At 44.7% G+C, this 21,409-nt stretch overlaps 1 protein-coding gene across 7 annotated transcripts in view; it reads right to left on the bottom strand.

The window, feature by feature from the left end:
* Nucleotides 1-17,420, bottom strand: part of SCUBE2 (signal peptide, CUB domain and EGF like domain containing 2) — a 66,572-nt gene extending 49,152 nt beyond the window's left edge. For 6 of the 7 annotated variants that reach the window (XM_058305775.2, XM_058305773.2, XM_058305772.2 and 3 more), the window contains exons 1-4: nucleotides 17,181-17,410; nucleotides 15,701-15,823; nucleotides 7,982-8,107; nucleotides 3,113-3,247 (exon numbers count right to left, since the gene is read on the bottom strand). In XM_058305775.2, coding sequence (XP_058161758.1) covers nucleotides 3,113-3,247; nucleotides 7,982-8,107; nucleotides 15,701-15,823; nucleotides 17,181-17,301 — 505 coding nt within the window. In that variant the 5' untranslated portion in view covers nucleotides 17,302-17,410. Of the gene's footprint in view, nucleotides 1-3,112; nucleotides 3,248-7,981; nucleotides 8,108-15,700; nucleotides 15,824-17,180 lie in introns of all 7 variants that reach the window. The other variant, XM_058305771.2, reaches the window with a different exon arrangement.
* Nucleotides 17,421-21,409: the final 3,989 nt, after the last annotated feature.

The raw sequence follows: 21,409 nt of genomic DNA, 5'->3' as shown, positions 1-21,409 counted from the left end.
GTCCTGCCAAGGGCTGCTTTCAATAAACCCAGGAAGAGGCTAGTGCTGGATTAATTGGCTGGTAATTTCTGAAGATGTTATTTGCTCTCCAGGAAGAGAAAGCTGCCCCTGGAAGCATGTCCTGTCCTCCAAGAAGGCCCAGCGAAGCACTTGTTTTCCTGGGGTTAGCAGAGTATTTGAAAGAACAAGTGCCAAGAGCACCCAGGGGTAAATTTATCCTTGCCCAAGGAAATGCAGCAATAACACCTGAAAAGTATATTCCCCAAAGAGGTCTGCTGCTGCTGCTGCCTTTTCACTCTATTTACAAGTAGGTTAAGACATCTTCAACGTGACCTTTACTGCCTCAGAGCAATTCATTTACACAAGAAACATTTCATAAGAACTGACTGTGCTGGATGCTATGTGGATACACAAAGAAGCTTCCTACTCACATCATATCATTTCAAGCTAGACCTAAAGCAACCAGAAGATAATGGAGACTTAATGGCTCTGGGAATGCTGACACCTTTTCAAGAGATGACCCCGAAACTTTTCAGAGTATTTTGTCTCAAGAAAAGCCTACTGACTGGGGAGGCAGATGGATCTGGTCCAAACTGCGAGGTGCAGTAATGGTCCCAGCTCTCCCCAGAGCCTTACCTGACCATCATGTTGAGGGCTGTTAGTTCACCAGGAAGGAAACATCTTGGGAACATTTGAAATACCCCATTCTGGCACACCCCAGGTTCAGGATCCCACTGAAGAGCATTTCTGGAAACCAAATTAAAATGTGCTTCCAGAACAAGGCAAGAAACATTCCAAAAAGCTGCACAGCCCCTTCCTCGCTGCTCTGACACCTTTCTCTCCAGTCTGAAAAGGCAGCAGTACAGCCATCTAAAAATATTCTCAGAGCAGACAGAACAAAAGAGGAATGCTCATTTTGAGAGCCTGAGCACCCATGAATAGGAACAAAGGCAGGCTGGGGGCACTGTGTCTCTCTCCAGCCTACCCCTATTACATGGGTGAAAACACACAGTCTCTTTATCAGAGCTTTGGGATCTCTAAGGATAAAAAAAAAATCAATAGCTTAAGCCTTTCCTCAGAATCAGCTCTCATTATCTCCTATATGTAAGAACATTTAGTAATTAATTATTAAAAACAACAGCAACAGAACAGAAAATACTAGCTTGCAGCATCACCTTCTTGTAAATATTTTTAGGGTATTTACCTTAAAATGTATATTTTAATATGGTTTCTTAGGGTTTAATCTGCACATCAAGGAGGAAATTCTAGAGGCACACTAGTTAAGGAATTAAAACCTTAGAAAGAAAGGGGTCTAGGTTACAAACCACTGAAATCTGTTGACTCATGCTGCCATGAATTTGCCAATCAGGTTGAAATGCAACAGAAAATCACAGAGAGTACTTCCAGACCACAAGTCAAATTCTTGGATTTCAGTTTTAGTTCCACACAAATATGCTCATTTTAAATACTCTTTAGGGGATCTAAGAATGTCTAAATTTAAAAAAAAAAAAAATTAAGAAAGCAGAGCTTGCGGAAAGGAACTGCTTTTGTATTTCCTTCTGTTACGAGGAACCAGTGGCTGCAATCAGCCTGGGGCTTGTGCAGGAGGGGAGAAGGCGCTGAGCTGCTGCTCTGGACCTGCAAGGGTAACCGATGATCCTCGTCACAGCGAGCTGCTTTGTGAGTGGGTGGGATCAGTTCTGGGGGTGTTCAAATAATGGCTTCACCTGAGGGTCCCCACCTCTCTCCGCAGCTGCCTGAAGAGAAAGCCAGAGTGACTTCCCAGAAAGCAAGCCAAGGGGGAGATGCCCTGGGACACCCTGTGCTGCTGGGTGTGGATTTCCTTCCACGGCGAGTTCTGCCTGTGGTGGGCAAGACCACGGGGCACACCCGAGAGGCCGGAGAACCCGGCAGGAAAAGGAAACCAGCTGCTACTCTAGCAACAGCCACCACTGGCAGGAGATAAGAAATCCACCGGATGAGCGCCGGTGTGTGCCACAATCATGCCCCAAACAAATGAGGGGACTCAGGGGTGATAAAAGGCATCAACCCCACTTGTCCCCAGTGTTTGCTCTGACAGTTCTTCTTGGAACCCAAACAGGTATTCTAGCCAAGTGTGAGGATGAACCATCATTTGGGAATAATGAGGCAAAATCATCTTCCATGTGAAGCCCTCATAAAATCACTGAAACAATAGACCTACAAATTTGAGAGGAAATAGTGGAATTTAAAATCACCTCCTTCTTAACTTATGGAAATGAACAAGCAGCAAGAGCCAAGAGGGGTAATGGTCTAATAGTTATGGTTCTTCCCCTAAAAACAGGCAGATGCAACCCCAAGAGAAACGCAGTCACCAAAATGTGGTTCTTTGGCTTAAGAAAGAGCAAAGGAGATTTACTAGGAAGGCATTCTTAAAAATGGCTCTTTGGCTACTTGTATTCAGTGCCTCTTCCTCCCAAGAACCCATTAAAATAACAGAATGATAAAGAAGGGATAACGTCAAAGCAAGGAAAAGAATGAAAGGGAGGTCATCAGCAGAGAAGACTTCTGAAGATTAATGGAGGAAGTTTAAGTGATGACCTGGGATGAAGGAAGCACCAGCAGAGAGAGTCCATCAGCCCCACAGGAGCCCAGAAGTTCAGAATTTAAAATGCAGAGTAGAGGGAAGGGCCAGATCTAGCTTGGGGCCAAACATAATGTTGTTCATTGAAAGTCTTCATAGGAAGGAACCAGCCCTTCCTACCCCCACACAGCAAGGAGCAGGCTGGCACTAGTGCTGTGGTTTTCAGCAGCTTTTTGAAAAACTTGGCAGATTATCCATTATATTTCTCCTGAGACACCTAGTCATGTTTGAAATGTGCTCTATTTAAAGATTAGAATCAGAGAATGTGAGGATTTGAAGGAACCTCAGAGCTTACCCAGTCCAACCCAACAATTTTGCCAGGTGGAAAAGCTGAAGCTAAAATAACTTGCCCAAGGTTACCAGTAGCAGATCTAGACAAGTCCTTAAGCCTCCAGAACTTTCTATACCCTATGTTTTCTCTCTGAAGTCATTGGGAGGGGGATTTTCAGACGAGAAAATCACACAACACACACAAAAGGGCAGAGGTACCTTCTGAGCGGTGAATGCAAGTGTGCTGATTGTCACTCAGGAAAAACCCCTCCTTGCAGCGGCACTCATAGCTCCCCATGAGGTTGACGCAGGTGTGCTGGCAGCCACCATTGTTCTCCAGGCATTCATCCACATCTGAAGGGAGAGAGGGATTAGCCTTTGCTTTTGTGACTGTTTCAAACACCCTGCCCAGCCCCGTAGCTCAGCCGCTCTTGCTAAGGACAGATGAGATACCTCTTTCAGTCCCTGCACCACAGAAGCTCTCAGTCCAAGCTGAGGCAACCCGCAGATGATGAACCCAGCCCGCATGGGTCTTCGGAGAACGAGAATGGAAGAGCATCAGCTCAGTAAATGTTTATTGAACACCTTCACTTTCCAAAGCACAGTTATACAGGAGATAGTAAAATACAGAAGAGTAATATACAATCCCTTCCCCCTAGGGAGTATGCCCTTCAGTAGGGGGAAAGAGACAAATACACAAATAATTATGAGATAAGGCAGAAGGTGGTACAAAGGAAAGAGAGGTCACATCTGGTTGTGGGGTATCGGGATAGGTGTTTTACGGAAAAGCCAAGGAGAGGTCGACTCTTAAGGATTTCTTCAGTTATAAATGAGGGAAGGAGATTCCAGGCAGAAGAAAGGGCATGAGCAATAGCATGGAGGAGGCTGGGACACATGGGGTATATTCAGATGACAGTGAATCATTCGGTCTGGCCAGAGTGTAGGGCACAGGTAGAGAAACTACAGGAGATAAAGCTGGGAAGCGAGACTGAGGTGGCATTGTCAAACCCTTGCTTTGGGAAAAACTAAGGACACAGGAAAGGGAAGAAATCAAAAGTCTGGGTGTCCAGCTTCACACACAAGTCTGAAATAGCCATGGCTAGAGGAAGGGGGGCCTGGCAGCAGGAGGTGCCCAGGAGGAAGGAGGTTTTAAAAGGCACTGTGGATATAGTACCTGTGGGGCATGGAGCCCTTGGGCTGTGGGGTGGGGACATTGTTAATGCTGAGAAGCTGACACCCAGGTCTTCTGGCTGAGAAACACAGGGAAACATTGCCAGGAACAGAAATGGGGTGGCGGGATGGCTGGCCTCCACTGAGGTAGGGAGCTGAAACGTCCGACATGCTGACGTTGAGGGCGAGGTCCAGCGGGCAGTGGGAAGCCTGAGTTGGTAGGTTGGAAGAGAATCTGGTGTTATTAATAATAAGTACAGCTTTGAAAGTCATTTACTTGTAGTTGCCGGAAAAAGTGGTGAATGTAGAGGAGAGAGCCAAAGACAGGAGTGAGGAGAAGGGAGAGAAAGGGAGCAGAGAGGAGCAGCCAAGGGCAGGTTTCTAGAGAATGCCTATGTCCCAGGGGCAGGGAGAAGGTAGGGAAGAAGGGAAGACGGCAGGACCCCTGAGAGGGAGCCATCAGAAAGGCAGGCAGGGAGGAAGCCGCCCCAGACCTGCCTTCTGCCACACCCCCAGGGCTCCCCAAGGGACCTCTAACCCCTTAGCACAGCTCCACTGATACTCTTATTGCATTGTATTCTCAAGATCTCGTACATATCCTTCTCCACTAGATTGCTTAACTCCTTAAAAACAGAGATTTTTGTTTTATTTCTGGCATAGTCCAGGTACAAAGCAGGTGCTCACTAACTGATGACTGAACAAACAAGGAGGGCAGAGCATCACCATAGCCAAAGAAGAAGAAACTTCTAGAAAAGCCTCAGACATAACAAAGGCTCAAAGAGAAGGCTGATATAAAAGCAATTTATTTTCTCCAGCCAAATTTCTCATGTGCTCATCTCTAGCTCTTGGGTGCATCCGTAACAAGAAAACTCACATTTAAATATCTGTTATCTGGTTTCAAGCTTCAGATCATACAGTCATCTGTCCTCCCACACCAACAAGCAGATGCCTGACTAATCTGATGGGACTCAAGCCATCCCCTAAAGCCTAACAAACTTGCCCTTCTCTCTGCCAAGGGGTGAAAGGAGCACATTCCAGAGGAGCCGTGTTGGAACACACCTGGCCTAGGTGTGTGCAGTGAGGGCTCCAGGTGAACCAGAGAGGTCTGTCTCCCTGAACATCAAATCTTGGGTTGGTTTTCAATAAAGGCATGCTCCCCTCTGAGCTGCCACCTCCCAGCCCATATTTATTCCCCTCATTCCTTTTCTCCAAAGCAATTAGAAAGGTGTCATTAAGCTGAGTGCTGCACTGTGATTGGCCAAATACAAAAGCAGGTGTGCTCACATACACAGACATATTTCACTGGGATGGATAAGTTTCGCCAGCCTACAAAAGAGTAGTTCTCAACCCTGGCTGCCCATTGGAATCCAGATGCCTGAACCTCACCACCAGAAATACTGATATAACCAATCTTGGATCAGGCCCAGGCATGGTGTATTTGTAAATGTCTCCATTGATTCTAACCTGTGGCCAGGGTTGAAAACCACTGCCAAAAAGCTGAATAGCGATGATGGGCCCCCAGGCAATCAATAGGTAGAAACTGAATTCAGGTGGGATGAACTGCAGTGAAGAACGGCATTGGTTTTTTCAGGAATGCAGGCACATACTTTGGGTTTTAGTGCCAGTGCTAAATGGCGTTTGCACTCTGTATATGCTGGCTAATATATTTGTGGCTCATGTGTAGTTGGGGGGCTGAGAAGAGGGAAAGGAACACAAGAAACTGCCACTCCCGAAAAGCTTTTCGCCTGTGAGCTTCTTTCTTGTTACAAAATGCTTCAGCCCTTTCAGTCTGAATGGCAGAAATGTCTCTGAGTACTGGTCCAGCTCCTTATTTTCTACTTTATTTACCACCTTATTTTCTTGTGTCCTTTTAAAGGATCTGTGGCTCCTGCACACATACTCAGTGGATGCTCAGGATCTCTCTGTGAAGCACAGAAGCCCCAAGCATCTTTAACAACCAAGTCCACAAAGACATCCCAAGGAGGGGAAATGGAGATACTCTGCTGAAATATCTGTGCTAGCGGCCAAGGCAGGAGAAGTCTCCAGGCCTCATGATTTTTTTTTTTTTATTTAATTCCCCCCCTCCCCCGGTTGTCTGTTCTCTGTGTCTGTTTGTCCGCTTCTGTTCTCGTCAGCGGCACGGGAAGTGTGGGCGGCGCCATTCCTGGGCAGGCTGCACTTTCTTTCACGCTGGGCGGCCCTCCTTAGGGGGTGCACTCCTTGCGCATGGGGCGCGGGGGACACCCCTGCGTGGCAGGGCACTCCTTGCGCGCATCAGCACTGCGCATGGGCCAGCTCCACACGGGTCAAGGAGGCCCGGGGTTTGAACCGGGGACCTCCCATGTGGTAGACGGATGCCCTAACCACTGGGCCAAGTCCGTTTCCCTAAGGTGGCCTTTACGCAGGGCCATCCCATCCCCATTCTCGCTCACACACTCACACCCTGCCCATGGATGGCTCAGCTTCTTGCTCTCAGGAAGCTCACAGTCTGCCCCTGGGATTGCGGCCCTCTCCCATCAGGCTGTGGATCAGAGCACAGCAGCAATGACTGGGTCTGCCAGCAAGGACAAATCCCCAAAATGCCATGGGTGACATATCAAAGGGGAATTGAGAATGGCAAAAACCTCCTGTATGCTCCCCAGAAAATCACACACTGAAAGTGATTTCACTTTTCTGAGTTTTTAATTCATCTTAATTTATTCCTGCTCTCAAAATTGCCTCTCAGATGTATAGTGCTGACTACCTAGAAAGTCTACAGAGGGGTTATTCATCTCCCAGCCTTCAATCAAATCTTACTGACTCAGCTACAGGCTTGGAAGGCCAAGTGGTCTTCACACCTGAAAGCCTGACCTCTCACACAGGGCACAGACAGGAAGGGACCAGGATGGGCCTCCAGGTGACACTGATGTGCAATAAAGGTCACACTACGGTTGAGTCTCAAATGGAAATATTTCCCTCCCTCATTCGAGTCCATCACTCAAGAAGGAAAAAAACAAAACAAAACCAAGTTCTGCCTGTACTTATCTTTTTTGCTGATCTCAAAGCATCTGACCAAGTGGCCATTCCCACTACACCATTAAGGAGCATCTGAATAGTTGTCCCCACAGGGCCAGAGACTGGTCCAAGCTGCACCTTAGTCTGACAGGTGTACATCAGCAGGGCAACCACATGAAGGGTCGTCAGTGTCAAAGGACCCTGGTGCGGTGTGCCTCCCATGATGTCCTCCTATACTGTCAATGTGACTAGCATTGGGGAGCAAACAGACCACAAATACCTACCTGCCAGGTGTGCCATAGCCTCTAAGACTATCCAATACTCAATCCCATCCAATTGCTTGCTATTTCTAAGTTCTGTTTCATTCCTGGCATAGGTACCAATGTAAACAAACCCTTTACAGTCTCTAACCAGCAACTGAAACTCCAGCAGATGCTTCTGTTTTGTGTAATTCTAGGAGAATATTAACGGAAATCACTGTTGTATTTCTCGCCTAAAAAAAAAGAAGCGTGGGTGGAGGGGAGAGTCCACCTGGATAAGTCTTTCAAGGAAAGGAGTTTTACCTAATCTGTAATAGAGATGCTTACAGCATTAAAAGAACAGTTACGAGTGAGGACTCTCTGAAGACAAGACCAAAAATCTTAAAGGTGACAAGTTAATGGCAGAAAATTAAAAAATAATAATGACTCTATCCACCCATCTCCTAGGGCTGATGGAGGATTTATTTTGTGAATGATCACATTAAAAATTAAGACATTTCACCTGATTTTCTATCAAAGAGTCTGATTTCTCAGGAGTCAGAAAACACAAGTCTCTGATCCCCCTTTTGTCTTAATGTATATGCTTTCATCAAAGGGAAATGGAGGTGTGGGGGCTCTGGAGGATGGATAAAGGAGAATCACCATTTCCAAACTTTTTTCTTACCAAGACAATTATGACCATCATGAGCCAACATGAAGCCATCAAAACAAGTGCAGCGATAATTGCCTGGGATATTCAAACAGTCATGGACACAGCCTCCGTAGAGTTCATTTTCACATTCATCAATGTCTGAGGAAGAAAACAGAAGTAAACCAGACCATGCTATATCTCTGATATTGAGAAAGGGCATGACAAAGGTCACCAAATCTACTCCCAAATCAGCATTATCTTTCACATTCTCTTCTCCAACATCTCACTGGTTGAATTTTTCTTAGGGTAAACCTACCAGAAATTCAACTCAAAATTTGCTTCCTAAAGGCTAGGTGTTAGATTAAACAAACCACACATTGCAATAATTCTCCCAAACACAGCAGACCATTTCCATCAAGTACGTTTCAGTTCTCACAAAAGAGAACCAAGTAATAGAACTGTTTATAGGGAAAAAAATGGGAAAAGACATGTATGGGCAAATCACAAATGAGATATAATAGTGGCCCGCAGACATATGAAAAAAAAAGTTCAAACACATTTCTACTTAGAGAAATGTAATTTTAAAACAACAGTGAAATACATTTCTCACCTATCGGACTGGCAATAATTTTCAAGTGTGACAACATATTCTCTTGGTGAGATAGAGGGGAAACAGACACTCGAGCATTCCTGGTGGAAATGCAAATTGGTACAACCCTTCCAGAGGGAATACTGGCAATACCTAGCAAAACTACGTATGCACTTGTTTTATAACCAGGCATACAATTTCTAGGAATCTACCCTAAAGATAGATTTCCAGCACCAGGAAAATACACATGCACAAAGTTATTCACTATAACATTGCATGTTCTATAAAAACTGGAAACAACCTAAATGCCCATACTTAGGAGAATATTTAGTTAAATTATGGTTCAACTACTCAATGGAGTATTATGCATCTGTAAAAAAGAATGAAAAAGATCTCTATGAATTGACTGAGAGCGATTTCCAGTGGGGAGAAAAGCGAAATGAAAGAATATCTGTAGTATATCACACTTCATGTAAGAAAAAGGGATATTTAAAATACACATGAAATACTACCAGGTTTTTTTTTCTCTTCCAGAAGCTTATCCTAAAAGACCCAGAAGAGCCAAATCAATTTTAAAAGAAAAGAGCAAATCTGGAAAACTTTCACTTTCCAATTTCAAAACACACTATTAAGCTACAGTTATCAAAAAGGCAGTGTGGGGAGCTGACATAGGTCAGTGGTTGAGCATCTGCTTCCCATGTATGAGGTCCAGGTTTCACCCCCTGGTACCTGCTTAAAAAAAAAGACTGTGTGGTATGGGCATAAGGATAGACATATGTAACAGCTGAACAGAATTGAAAAGTCTAGAAATAAATTTACACTTATATTTATGGTCAGTTGGTTTTCAACAAAGGTGCTAAGGCAATTCATTGCCTTATTGGAAAAATGGTGTCTTTCCAACAAATAGTACTGGAACAATTGGGTATCCATAGGCAAAAAAGGTCAATTTAGACCCTTACCTCACACCATACACAAAAATTAACTTAAAATGGTTAATTTCTTACCTAAATGTAAGAGCTAAAATTATAAAACTTTTTGAAGAAAACAAATGAGAAGATCTTTGAAACCTTGAGTTAGGTAAAGATTTCTTAGATACAAGACTAAACCACAATCCATGAGAAAAAATTAATAAATTGGGCTTTATAAAAAACAACAACTTATGTTCACTAGGAAGCCCCAGGGATTGAACCTGGGTCCTCCCATATGATAGGCGGAAGGCCCATCACTTGAGCCACATTAGCTTCCCTTCATTTTCTTAATGAGCTGAGTACCCACACAGTGAGCCGAGTGCCCAAGTGGAGAACCGAGTGCCCGCGTGGTGAGCCAGTGCCCACGTGGCACCCACGTGGTGAGGCAGTGCCCACACAAGTGAGTCACACAGCAAAATGATGATGCAACAAAAGAGAGATGAAGAGGAGAGTCAGAAACCAGGAACTGAGGTAGCGCAGCTGACAGGGAAACTCTCTCCACATCAGAGTCCCGAGGATTGAATCCCGGTATATCCTAGAGGAGAAAAAATGAGAAGAGAAGACAAAAAGAGAAACAGATACAGAGGATTGCACAGTGAATGGACACAGACAACAAAAACAGCAGGCAGGGGGAGGGAGAGGGGAGAATAAACAAATCTTTAAGGGAAAAAAAAAGAAAATGAAGACAAGCCACAGACTGGGAGAAAGTATTTGTAAACCACATATCTTATAAAAGACTTCTCTCTATAATATACAAATAACTATTACAATTCAATAATAAGACAACCAACTTTAAAATGGGAAAAGATTTGAATAGACATTTCACCAAAAATTACATGCAAGTGGATAATAAGCACATGAAAAGATGTTCAACATCATTAGTTTTTAGAGAAATGCAAATTAAAACCACAAAGAGGTATTGTTTCACACCCACTGGAATGGTTATAGTAATAATAATTTTAAAAAGGCAGACAATAACAAATGCTGGTAAGGATGTAGAGAAGTAGGAACCTCATACATTGCTGATGGGAATGTAAAATGGCACAGCTACCTTAGGACAACAATTTGGCAGTTTCTTAAAAAGTTAAATATAAATTTACCATATGACCCAGCAATTCTACTCTTAGGTGTCTACCCACCTAATGAAAACATATGTCCACACACAGATTTACATACTAATATTCATAGCGGCATTATTCATAATAGCTAAAAGTAGAAACAACCCAAATGCCGATCAACTGGTGAAAGGCTAAACAAAGCGTGGTATACAATGGAATGCTATTCAACAATAAAAGGAATGAAGTACCAGTACAAAATGGAACTACGTTAAAAACATGCTAAGTGAGAAAAGCCAGTGACAAAGGACCACATATTATATTATTCCATTGTATAATACGCCCAGAAAAGGCATACTATAGTGATAAGAAGTAGATTGGTGTTTACCTGGGGCTGGGAATGAAAACTGTATGTGACACAAGGGAACTTCCTGAAGTGATAAAAATGTTTATGATATTGAAAACTGTATTGTTGCAATGGTTTCATAACTCAGCTAATTTACTAAAAATCATTGATTTGTACACTTAAAATTTGTGAATCTTATAAGAAAATTATGCATCAATAAAGTTGTTAAAAGGGAAAAAAAACAAGAAAATACAGATGTATCTGCTTTCTTATGTAAAAGAAATATAGGAAGGATAAACTAGAAACTGAGGAGATTGGTACCCTCAGAGATTGGGGAAAAGGGTAGAAAGAAGAAGGAACGGGAACTGGGTAATAGGAATGAAGAGGAGCAACACTTCTCAGAGTATGCCTTTTATGCAGCTTTGATTCTAAACCACAGTGATAATTTACATACCTACATACATAAAAGCAACCAGTGAGTGGGAATGGAGGATGAGAGAGTAAAAGTGAAATGCAAAAGGGAAAAAATGAACCTAACCGTATTATAAATGAATAATAAAACCACCCTGAAGGGGACGGGGAAAAAAAAGTACTCTTAAAAGAGTACTTAAAAGTACTTAAAAGTAACTTTGCAGAACAGCATCTTGACTGGACACTGTAAGACTAAAATCAAAAGGAGCAGTACACAAATACTGTGTGTGTGGTTGGGATGCACACAGGCATCTCCTCGCTCTGCCCATTGACAGGGCCTGGGAGCAATACCCCTCCAGTAGCAATGAGCTCAGTTAGCATCTAGGTCTTGATTTTTATATCCATTTTCCAATCAAAGGAAACAGTGCTTGCTCCTAGGAGAAGTGGTTGATTCCAGGGTTGCAGATTCCAGGGTCCAGGGTTTGGGTCGTCTTGTGGTGCCAGAAAATTAGGAATTACTCAAAAAAGTTTAGGGACATGTTAAAATGACCCAGGAGGTAAACTGAAGGAACTCTCAACGACCAAATCTGAAACTATTTGAACCAAAAATAATGATAGCTAGACTAAAATAATATCCACGAGTCCACACTGGATTAAACAATAATTAAATATATAAATAAGCAGGGGAGAAGGGACAGACAGATCTTCCTTACGGAAGAACTCCAAGTAATAGATGTAGAAAGAATGGGGGAAATACAAAATTGCCCCTGGGCACACATATCACAGTAATAATTGTTGCAGGCAAGGTCCATAGATGGATGCTAAAATCAGTGGGTGAAGATTTGAGGAGAAAGAGGCTTTTAGCATAGTTTCAAAGTATCTCTTCCAAGAGATGTATTAACAGCAAAGAAAAATATAATAACTTTGCAGTGGAGAAACCCAGAGACACCATTTTAACCAGATGATCAAGGTTAGCATCACCAGTAACAGGACTTGCTGATGTTGTGTGCCCTTGATGTGATGCACTAAGAAGTACACAACAGTACTCCTGTGGTAGCTTTGCCAAAAAATGGATAATCTCAATTTAATTATAAGAAAACATAAGACATTCTACAAAACAACTGTCAAGTATTCATCAAAAGTAGCAATGTCATAAAAGACAAGGAAAGACTGAGGGTGTCACAGATTGGAGGAAGCACAGCAACTAAACGTAGTGTAGGGCCTTGGACTGGATTCTGAACCAGAAGAAGAACAGGGAAAAACTAGTGCAATTTGAGTAAGGTCTGTGGTTTTGGTGATAGTATTGTACCAATGTTAATTTCCTGGTTTTGATAAATGTTCTATAGTTATGTAAGTTAACATTAGGATGAGATGGATGAAGGGTATATGTGAACTCTACACTATTTTTGCAACTTTTCTGAAGCCTAAAATTATTTTAAAAAAAAGAAAAATATAGCTCCTTATACAAAGGACAAGTTTAGATTCATCCTTCTTAAACTTGATTCAGTTCCTTAAAATGAGAGGTGAGAACCCATATAATGGATACTGACCCCTGAGATCCCCCAAATCTGGAATACAAGCAAAGACCATTTGGAATAAAACATGTTTTATCTAAAGCAACTTCTGAATCACATTATTTTTCAAAACTACTTATGCAGGGCCCATACTTTTATTTCTCTACCATTTTTGTACAGAAAGCTTTGTGGAGGATAAAATACTGTTCACTCCGGGCAAACCCAGTTCTCATCCTTAAACGTAAACATGAGCAGTGAAGCTGTTGATGATCACAACACAAACAATACCATGGTTTGAGCCCAAGAGACTTAAAAACAACTGGGCCAAGAACCGTAGATAAAGGAGTTACATCTTTGAGTATCTATATCATTGAATCCTCCCAATCTTCATTTTCTCTCCTTTTTCTTCTTAGAAGAAAATTTCCATTTCTGGACTCCTATACCAAGAAATCTAAACTAAACATGGACATCTCTACTAGGTTTATAAACAATACAAGTATGCAAAAGACCAAATCCTACTAGGGCTTTAGATTAAAATGCGAGTACAAATTATATACAATATCTCTTAAAAGAGATTACCTGTGGATAAAGGGACAGCAGGCTCTTCAGTTTTCTCTTTCATGTACTTTGTGTTGTTTGACTTGTTATTACAAGAATTATATTATTTTTAAACAAATGTAAATATATAAAGCAACAATGTCAATCTAGCGTCAGTTATTTTAAGATAAATAGTAGACATTTCAGCTATAAACTGTTAACAATTCAATTTCATTTGTAATATGTCAAAGCCAAAAGCTAAGATTATGGAAACGCTTGTCTTTAACATTCAACATCATTTACTAAATATGCACTGTATCTAAAAGAAACCAGTGGCACAGTTTCTGCCCCCAGAGAATATTTAGCAATTGGAGGAGATAGAATATCCGCATAACGAAAAAAACGAACTCCCCCCCCCCGAAGCTGGGTACTAATGTTTGAATTCCAGTACTGCAAACAGAATATTAAATATGGAGAGGGTATCATATAGAGGAATGGGCAGAGAGGTGTTTCTGGAGGAAACGGGCAGAGAGAGAGAGATGGGGGCCTCTCTCTGGGCAAATATGAACTTGGAGAAACCCAAGAGCCTCATGGATGGGTCATCAACTTCACTTGTTGTGAACCTGACTGGGAACCCTCCTCCTCTGATGGGAGAAGGAGGAGCTTTGTTCCATATATACAAAGGAGAGTTTACTGAATGATTTCCCAAGCGGTATCTTTAAGTACCAACCAGATCCAAACTTGTCCATTATAATCCCATCTGTATTCCTATTTGATGTCTATATTTTCTTTTAGTCTCCCCTTCCTTTTTAATAGAGTTCATTTTGAAAACCCCAGTGTGTCTCAGCTGAACTAAGACAATAAAGAGATAGGAGGGCATAAAGTCATGGCTTTAATGCTACAAAAGCACCTTACAGTCACTCACCTATTTGATCACCTACACATCTGTATGGAGTAGTTTCATTTGTAGGTTTGTCTGTTTGTTAGAGAAGACTTTGTATCAAGGTGTTAGTTATTAAGCCCATCTTGCACATTCATTTATTCAAAAATGAGAATGTTTATTGGGTGTCTACCACATGCCAGACACTGCAGGACATTACACACCGTCCAATGTCAAGAATCTTTATTACTGAGGCCACAATATGGAACAGGTTGGCTTGAAACATCAGTATATGAACACTAGGCCGTTAAATGGCATCAGAATAGGTTTTCCTCCTGGCCTAAAGAAATTAATGCATCTTTCAAAGTGCCTGGAAGAGACTTTCTTACTCACTAGGTTTGTGAGTCATGCAATATTCAAAAGATCAATTCCCAACTGAGTTAAGCCCAAATTATAAAGAATTGAAAACTTCTTGGGGTAAAAGGGTCCACCAACATGCTTGTCAGGGTAGGGTCCTGAGCTAAGGAGGTTGCTGCAGAGATAGTCAGTGCCCCTCATCAATTTAAAAATTCTTCCTGCCCTGGATGACTATAAATATTAGGATTTCTCACCTAACCAAAAAGGTACATGGGAACATGAAAGCTGAGGCAAGGGGCAAAGCTGGGGTGGAGATCTGACTTTCTTTTACCTGCTGGCTAACTGTGTGAACCTGTCCTAACTCCCCTGTGCTTCAGTGTCCTCATCTATAAAATGAGGAGTGGGATTGTCCCCAAGCTCCCTGAAAAGCCCTGCCAGCTCTGGCATGCCATGATTTCCATCCCTGGGAAACAGGCTCCTCCCATCAGTGCTCAGTCTCCCGTCAGGTCTGAACTTGAGAGTTGAATTACATTGAGTTAATGCGCAGTGGTCCAGAACACAAAACAGCAGAGTCCAGACTTCAGGCTGGCACACCTGGAACTCCAAAGGCTTAAAATATCCTTCTGCAGGCATCTTTCCAGGGTGGACTTGCAGTTCCAAGCGAGACAGGCCCTTGATGTCATTCTAGAACTTGGCAGGTCACAGTGCCCAAGAGCCAGAAGCCATGGACAAGTTGGAGCAAGAGAGGGTAGGACCCCAGCACTCAGACTCCAGGGCAAGCAAGCAAACTGACCCAGGGAGGCACAGGATCAGCCTTGCCTTGGCATAGCTCTCCCGATCAACTGGTCTATTTACTTCCTGCCCCCAAACTAAGTGGACTGAAAGATAATAAAGTACCCCTTTTCCTTTTCAGAAGCTAAACATAAGAGATAATTCAGAGTCAGATAAAACTGAGGTGCTCTGGAGATTTCTGATGTCCTTGGTCATCTAAGGAACTGAAATACAGGAGAATTTGTGACTTTGGGAGAGGAGCAGCACTTTTACCAATATGAGTGGCCCTGCTGACCCAACCACCACTGGCCCCAAGTCACTTACCCTCACACTGCCTGCCCTCTCCTTGGTAGCCGGGTTTACAGGAGCACTTGTAGGACGTGGGTGTGTTCTGACACAGGGCATAGGCGTGGCAGTCATCCAGCCCTTGAGCACACTCGTCCACATCTGCAAAAGAGCACAGCAAGGTCCTGATATAATGCCCCCAGCACTAGGTGATCTGGCCTGGCACCTCTTTTGCATCATCTCCCACCAGCCCACCCCTCTTACTCTTCACAAGCTAAACTGCTTGGAAGCCCCTGGGATGAACCACAGCATTTCCAGGCCCCCGTTTCCAGGCACAGCTTGTTCTCTGGCAGGAACACTTCCACCCTCACCTATTTGCCTTGAAGGTTGAGATCCACCTCCTTAAGGAAGTCCACCATCACCCCTCACGTAGGTGAGATGCCTCCACCAGGGACTCCCATGCACATCTCCTTTCATAGCACATATCATAAAGGGTAGTCATCGTCTATTTCCCTGCCTGTTTCCCTCCTTAGATGGTGTCTCCACCACAAATGGAACTTGTGTCCCTGATGCCAAGCACGGTGCCTGGGGCGTGAGTAGGCAATAGTAAATGCCTGCTGAAAGAAGGAAGAACCAGGTTGGCCAAAAAAAAAAAAAAAAAAGCTATGAAAACTGAGCAGCTGTCTGTCAGCTTTCTCTGGCCTTGGCTTATGGGGGAAAAGCTTGTCCAGGGCTCTGACCAAATCCTGTTCTCAGCCCTCATATTGTGCAAAGAGGGAATGGTGTACCCTGCACCCCACCATCACTGCCCACTTCTCTCAACCTGGAAACAGGCCTTGGCAGAAGTATTTCTTGGGTGGACAGCACTCCAGGATGTCAATTAAAAACAAAAGAGTTTTGAAAGTATTCCAAGTCCAGATAGTGCACAACATCCAGAGTACTCCTCTCCAGCTGCAGAAAACCCAGACTTGTTGATGAAAGGGCTACTTAAGGGTATTCCGGGATCCCTGAACAGCGGCTGTTCCCAAGACACAACAGTTTTCTGAGCCAGCCCTTAAGTCCGCCGGAGAACTTCCTGGCCCCAAAAGAAAGAAAGGGCAAACTGCCACAGCCTCACCGATGTGCCCCGGCCTGAGCCCTCAGTTTCCCCATCTACACAGTGAGGAGCTGGTCCCCAAGACCTCAGTTCTCTCCTCCGGCGAGAGCGTGACCAGCAGGCGCTCTCCGGGAACCTCGGGCGCGGGGACCGGGCGGGAACTGTCACAGCTCCGGGTCCGAGGCCCGGCCGCGGGACGCAGGGCCCTGGGCCTCTGGCCCAAGCGGTGGTAGCGCCTTGGCCTGGCCAGTGGTTGAGGGGCCCAGGGGAGCTGGGGCCCCACGCAGCTCTAGCCGCTAAGTTCCCGGCCTGGCCTGCCCGACTCAAGGCGACACCGCGAGGGGACCCAGGACACCCCTTCCCGGGGTCGGCCTCGCCCGCGCCGCCGCGCCGTCAGGTGCGCCCCCGCGGAGGGACACTCACCCTCTGGCAGCCCCGCGGCGCGGCCGGAGCCGGGAGCGGCCGCCGTCAGTAGCAGCGGCAGCGGCAGCAGCAGCAGCAGCGCCCGGGCCGCCCCGGGACAGCCGCGGCCCGCGACTCCCATGGATGGCGCGGCGGCTTGGCCAGAGGCGGCGGAGCGCGAGCGGCGAGCGCGGCGGCGGCTCCGGGAGGTGTGCGCGGGCGCCCTGCCCGCGGTGCCGACACCCCCGGCCCGGCCCGGCCCGCCCCCCGAGCCCCGGCCTCATTTTCACACGGTCCTCCCCAGGCCGGGGCGGGCGGCCCGGGGCAGTGCCGCCCCGCCTGGTCCCCTCCCTTTCCCCTCCCCGGCGGAGGGGGCGCGGCCGCGGTGGCCCGAGGGCGGCTGTCAGCCTGGTGGGGCGGGCCCCGCGGCGCGCGCCCCGCACGCAGCCCCCTGCACCGAAATGCTGCTCCCGGGACCCGCGCCGGCTCCGGCCCTGCGAGCTTTGGCGCTCCGCCTGTTTGCCGTGTCCTACAACTTCAAGCACCTCTTTTGAGGAAAAACAGCCCTTCTAGCTGTAATCTAGCCCGAAATATTCAGATACTGGGCACCAGAAAGTGTCTTGTGTAGCTCAGTCTGCTATACTCTCTAAACCCCAAAGCCACCTATGGGACTTGCCTTTCTCTCTTCTCCACTTGAGAGAGTGGCATGGAGGTGAAGTGGGAGTGACTTCCAGATACTTATGACCCTCGGACAGGAGCAACTCAGGAAAACAGCTATTTGAGCGGAGGGGGTGACCGGTTTTCTGCCCACCCCAGCACACATTCTGCACCCACTTCCATACTGCCCCAGTCCAGGCCCTGCTGATAGCCCATCCTGCAGCGGAGAGCACTGGTCCGCTGCATGAGCTGTCCCTCTCATAGGGCACAGTGCTGGGCCCAGAATCACAGAACATGTTCATTTCACTGAAAACCAGTTAAACATACTTTCAGGGCAGCCTAAAAGGTGAAAGGAAATGGGATAATTAGAGCTAGAAGGTGAGTCACCAGAGGACAAAAGCCCCTAATTCCTCCTGAGCAAGCTGGCATCTGTCACCATTTGAACTCAAACATTGGGTCTGGCCAGCTGCAAATACAGGCAGTGCCTGCCACCTGGCCCTGCAAACAGGGGCAGCTCTGACTAGAGAATGCATGTGCACAGGACCTCCTCCCTCCACCATGCCACACACAGATGCCTGGAGCCACTACGGCTGCATCACTCCAGAAACAAATGTAGCAGCAGTTCCTACGAACAACAAAACACCATACTCAGGGACTCAGGGATTTTAATGTTCTTTGATCTTTGCTGTATTAACGAAATTTTCTCCTGTGAATGGAATTATATATATATGCGTTGACAATCAGAAAAAATAAACATCATAAAAAATTTCCACCTAGCTTACTAGTTCATGCACAAAAACACATATGGTCTCTTGGGGCCCACCCCCACCCAGAGCTCCCCATCTCTGCACCCTCAGCACCCTCATCTGCCTCCCCAGCCTCCTCCCACGCCCACAGAGCCCCGGCTGAAGGTGCCTCTTCGGGACTTTGCTGGCACTGCCATTCAATGGAGAATCTGAGAAAATAAGTTTTCTGAGGTTGTTTTTCTTTTGACCTTTTCATCTCTAGTGAAGGCAGGCAGGTTGCATCCCTTTTTCTAACTTTCCCTCTTCCTTCCCACCCCCTATTGTTTGTTGCTATTTCTAGTCCTAAAGATGGTTTTTACACATTTGTAAATCTTCACTTAGTGAAACATTCCCTCCGCCTTTGTCTTTGTGTCCTTAATGGTAGCCATAAATTACTGCCTTCCTTTCTCTCCGCTGCATCAGGCTTCATTGCTTTTGAAATGATCAAAGTTATTTTCTTTTAAAATCCAACTAGATACTGCCCATTGTGTGGTGCAGACCTCTTTAGCTCCAGTCAAAGCATATAAATACATAAAGCTGCCCATTAAACTCGAGGGGCGCCTCCTTCAGGCCCCTTGTGCCAGCTAAAGAAATAAGACATGAGTTGTTCTTTCCTGTTTCCCTAATTTTATATTTTAGGAAGAATACAAATTAATGATGATAAGACTCAGTAAGGCTTTTTTGCCCAAGAGGATCAGTTTTGTCAAGTTTCCCAGAAGTTTCACCACTGATGCAGATTTCAAAAAATGTTCTGACTTGTATTTTGTTTGCCCTCACTTCTGTACAACTGTGCCTTCAGATGGTGGGCTCCCAGACTCCTGGGCAAATTTCTGACACTTCAGATTAAATAAAGTGAATATAGTTCAGGAAGAAGTTGTGTTCAAGTGTTAATGTTTTCAGCAGGGACATGGGTTAGAAGGAACTTGGTTAGAGCTGTGCTAGCTGCTGTCTGCCTTCTATTGTCCAGTGGAGGTTCACAAACATCTCTGAAAAGCCACAGGCACTGTTTCTGGACTGAGGCCAAATCTCCCCTCTCCGCACCCCCACCCTCCACTCTCTCCCCCCACCAGTCTGAGAGGCTGTGAACCAGGCCTGAGGGGAGAGGGGGCCCAGCTGGTCCTGGTCTCCCTGGTATGGACTTCTGGTAGGGGCTGAAGAAAGACTGTGGAAACTGAGGTCCCTGGGTGTCCCTGCACTGTGTATGAGTAGATTAACCTGCATTCAGACACTTTTCAGAGCCCATCTTTCTTGACCTCTCAGCAGCCTCATTTGGAAACTGTACCTCCCCTTGGTTTTTGGTTTTCATCACATGACACTTGTATTTCTCTTTCTACTTTTTTTTTTTTAGGATGTCAATTCTACTCAAACTGATTTTTTTAAGAAGTCAATTCTACCCAAACTGATTTTTAAAAAAGATGTCAATTCTTTTCTACTATTCAAGAAAGGCCTTCTCAGCCATCTATTTGGATTGTCTTTCTATACTCTCTCCTGGGATGACTTGCTCATTTCCATGATTCCAAAATATGAATCTCCAGTCCCAGATCTCTCCCCTCAGCATTCATATATTCAGTTGCCTACTGGATACCTCCACCCTGATCCACCACTTAGTCTGTGGCATCTAGTCTGTGGTTCCGTGTAGGCTTCCCTGTCTAGAATCGCATCCCCCTTTAGTGCATCTTCCATAGGTGCTGCCAGAGTAAAATGATAAATCTTTATTAAACTTCATCACTCCCAGTCTTCCTCAGGCTAAAACCAAAACTCCCTTGGTACAACCACACTGGAAAACTGTTGGGCAGTATCTACTAAGCAAAACATATCCCTATCCACCTCTAAGGTACATAACCAAGAGAAATTAGTGTATCTGTTCTCCAAAAGACATATATATAAGAATGTTCCCCTATCCAACCTCATGGGCAGGACCATTTACATAATTTGCATGGCCCAGTACAAAATTGAAATACAAGGCTCCTGGATCAAAACAAAGGAAAAAAAGTGCCACTAAAAGTACTAAAAACAGTTTTTCCCTTTAAAAATATTTTATTTCCTATAAAATGCAATAAGGGTAATAGTGAGGCAGGTTAGTACAGGGAAATGAGGAGAAGACAAACCACAACATGGCAGACAGACAACATGGCCATGAGACCCTGCTAAGACCTTGATCTTGACCTTGACCTTGAGGTCCCAGTTGGGACTCTCAATCTCAGTTGGAATATCCTGGAGGCCCTGGATATTCCAAACAGGCCTCACTATTGGTCCCCACTATTTGTAGAGTAACCATTAACAGCTGGGACCCCTCTCCTTTGCATTAGCAAGGGGAGGAATAATTAATAGCTTAAAAGGTAACCATATAGGCCAAATCTTGCTCTCTCTGCCTAGAGGAGTCCGCATTAAATCTTGATATTTTTGTTCTTCTCTCCCATTTCTCAGCAAGGTCTATTATTTACCCCCATTTCCCAATAAATTCTTTTTACTGGCCTAACTAAATTGGGATGTTCTTAAATTATTTTATGCAACATAGCCAAGTACCTAGAGGAATCCAACATTTCCCCAGCTTCAGTAGTGATACATGAATTTTAAACTTACAAATTATAAAAATACATAATACATTGGTATCAATTTTAAATAATGCAATATATAATAACATTTTATTAATATAATATCTTGATTGGTCATAAGATTTTTCTGGTTCACTTTTCTGCAGGTGAATTTATTAGGTCATCAAAACCTATACTTTTAGCAACTTCATTTTCATTGAAAGAGACATTAGCTGCTCTTGGCAAATGAAAGGTTACAAATAATTTTTTATAG

This window comes from Dasypus novemcinctus, chromosome 10, assembly GCF_030445035.2.
Source record: "Dasypus novemcinctus isolate mDasNov1 chromosome 10, mDasNov1.1.hap2, whole genome shotgun sequence".
Lineage (NCBI taxonomy): Eukaryota > Metazoa > Chordata > Mammalia > Cingulata > Dasypodidae > Dasypus > Dasypus novemcinctus.
Note: the sequence above shows the minus strand (reverse complement) of the source record. Positions and strands in the feature narration are given on the sequence as shown.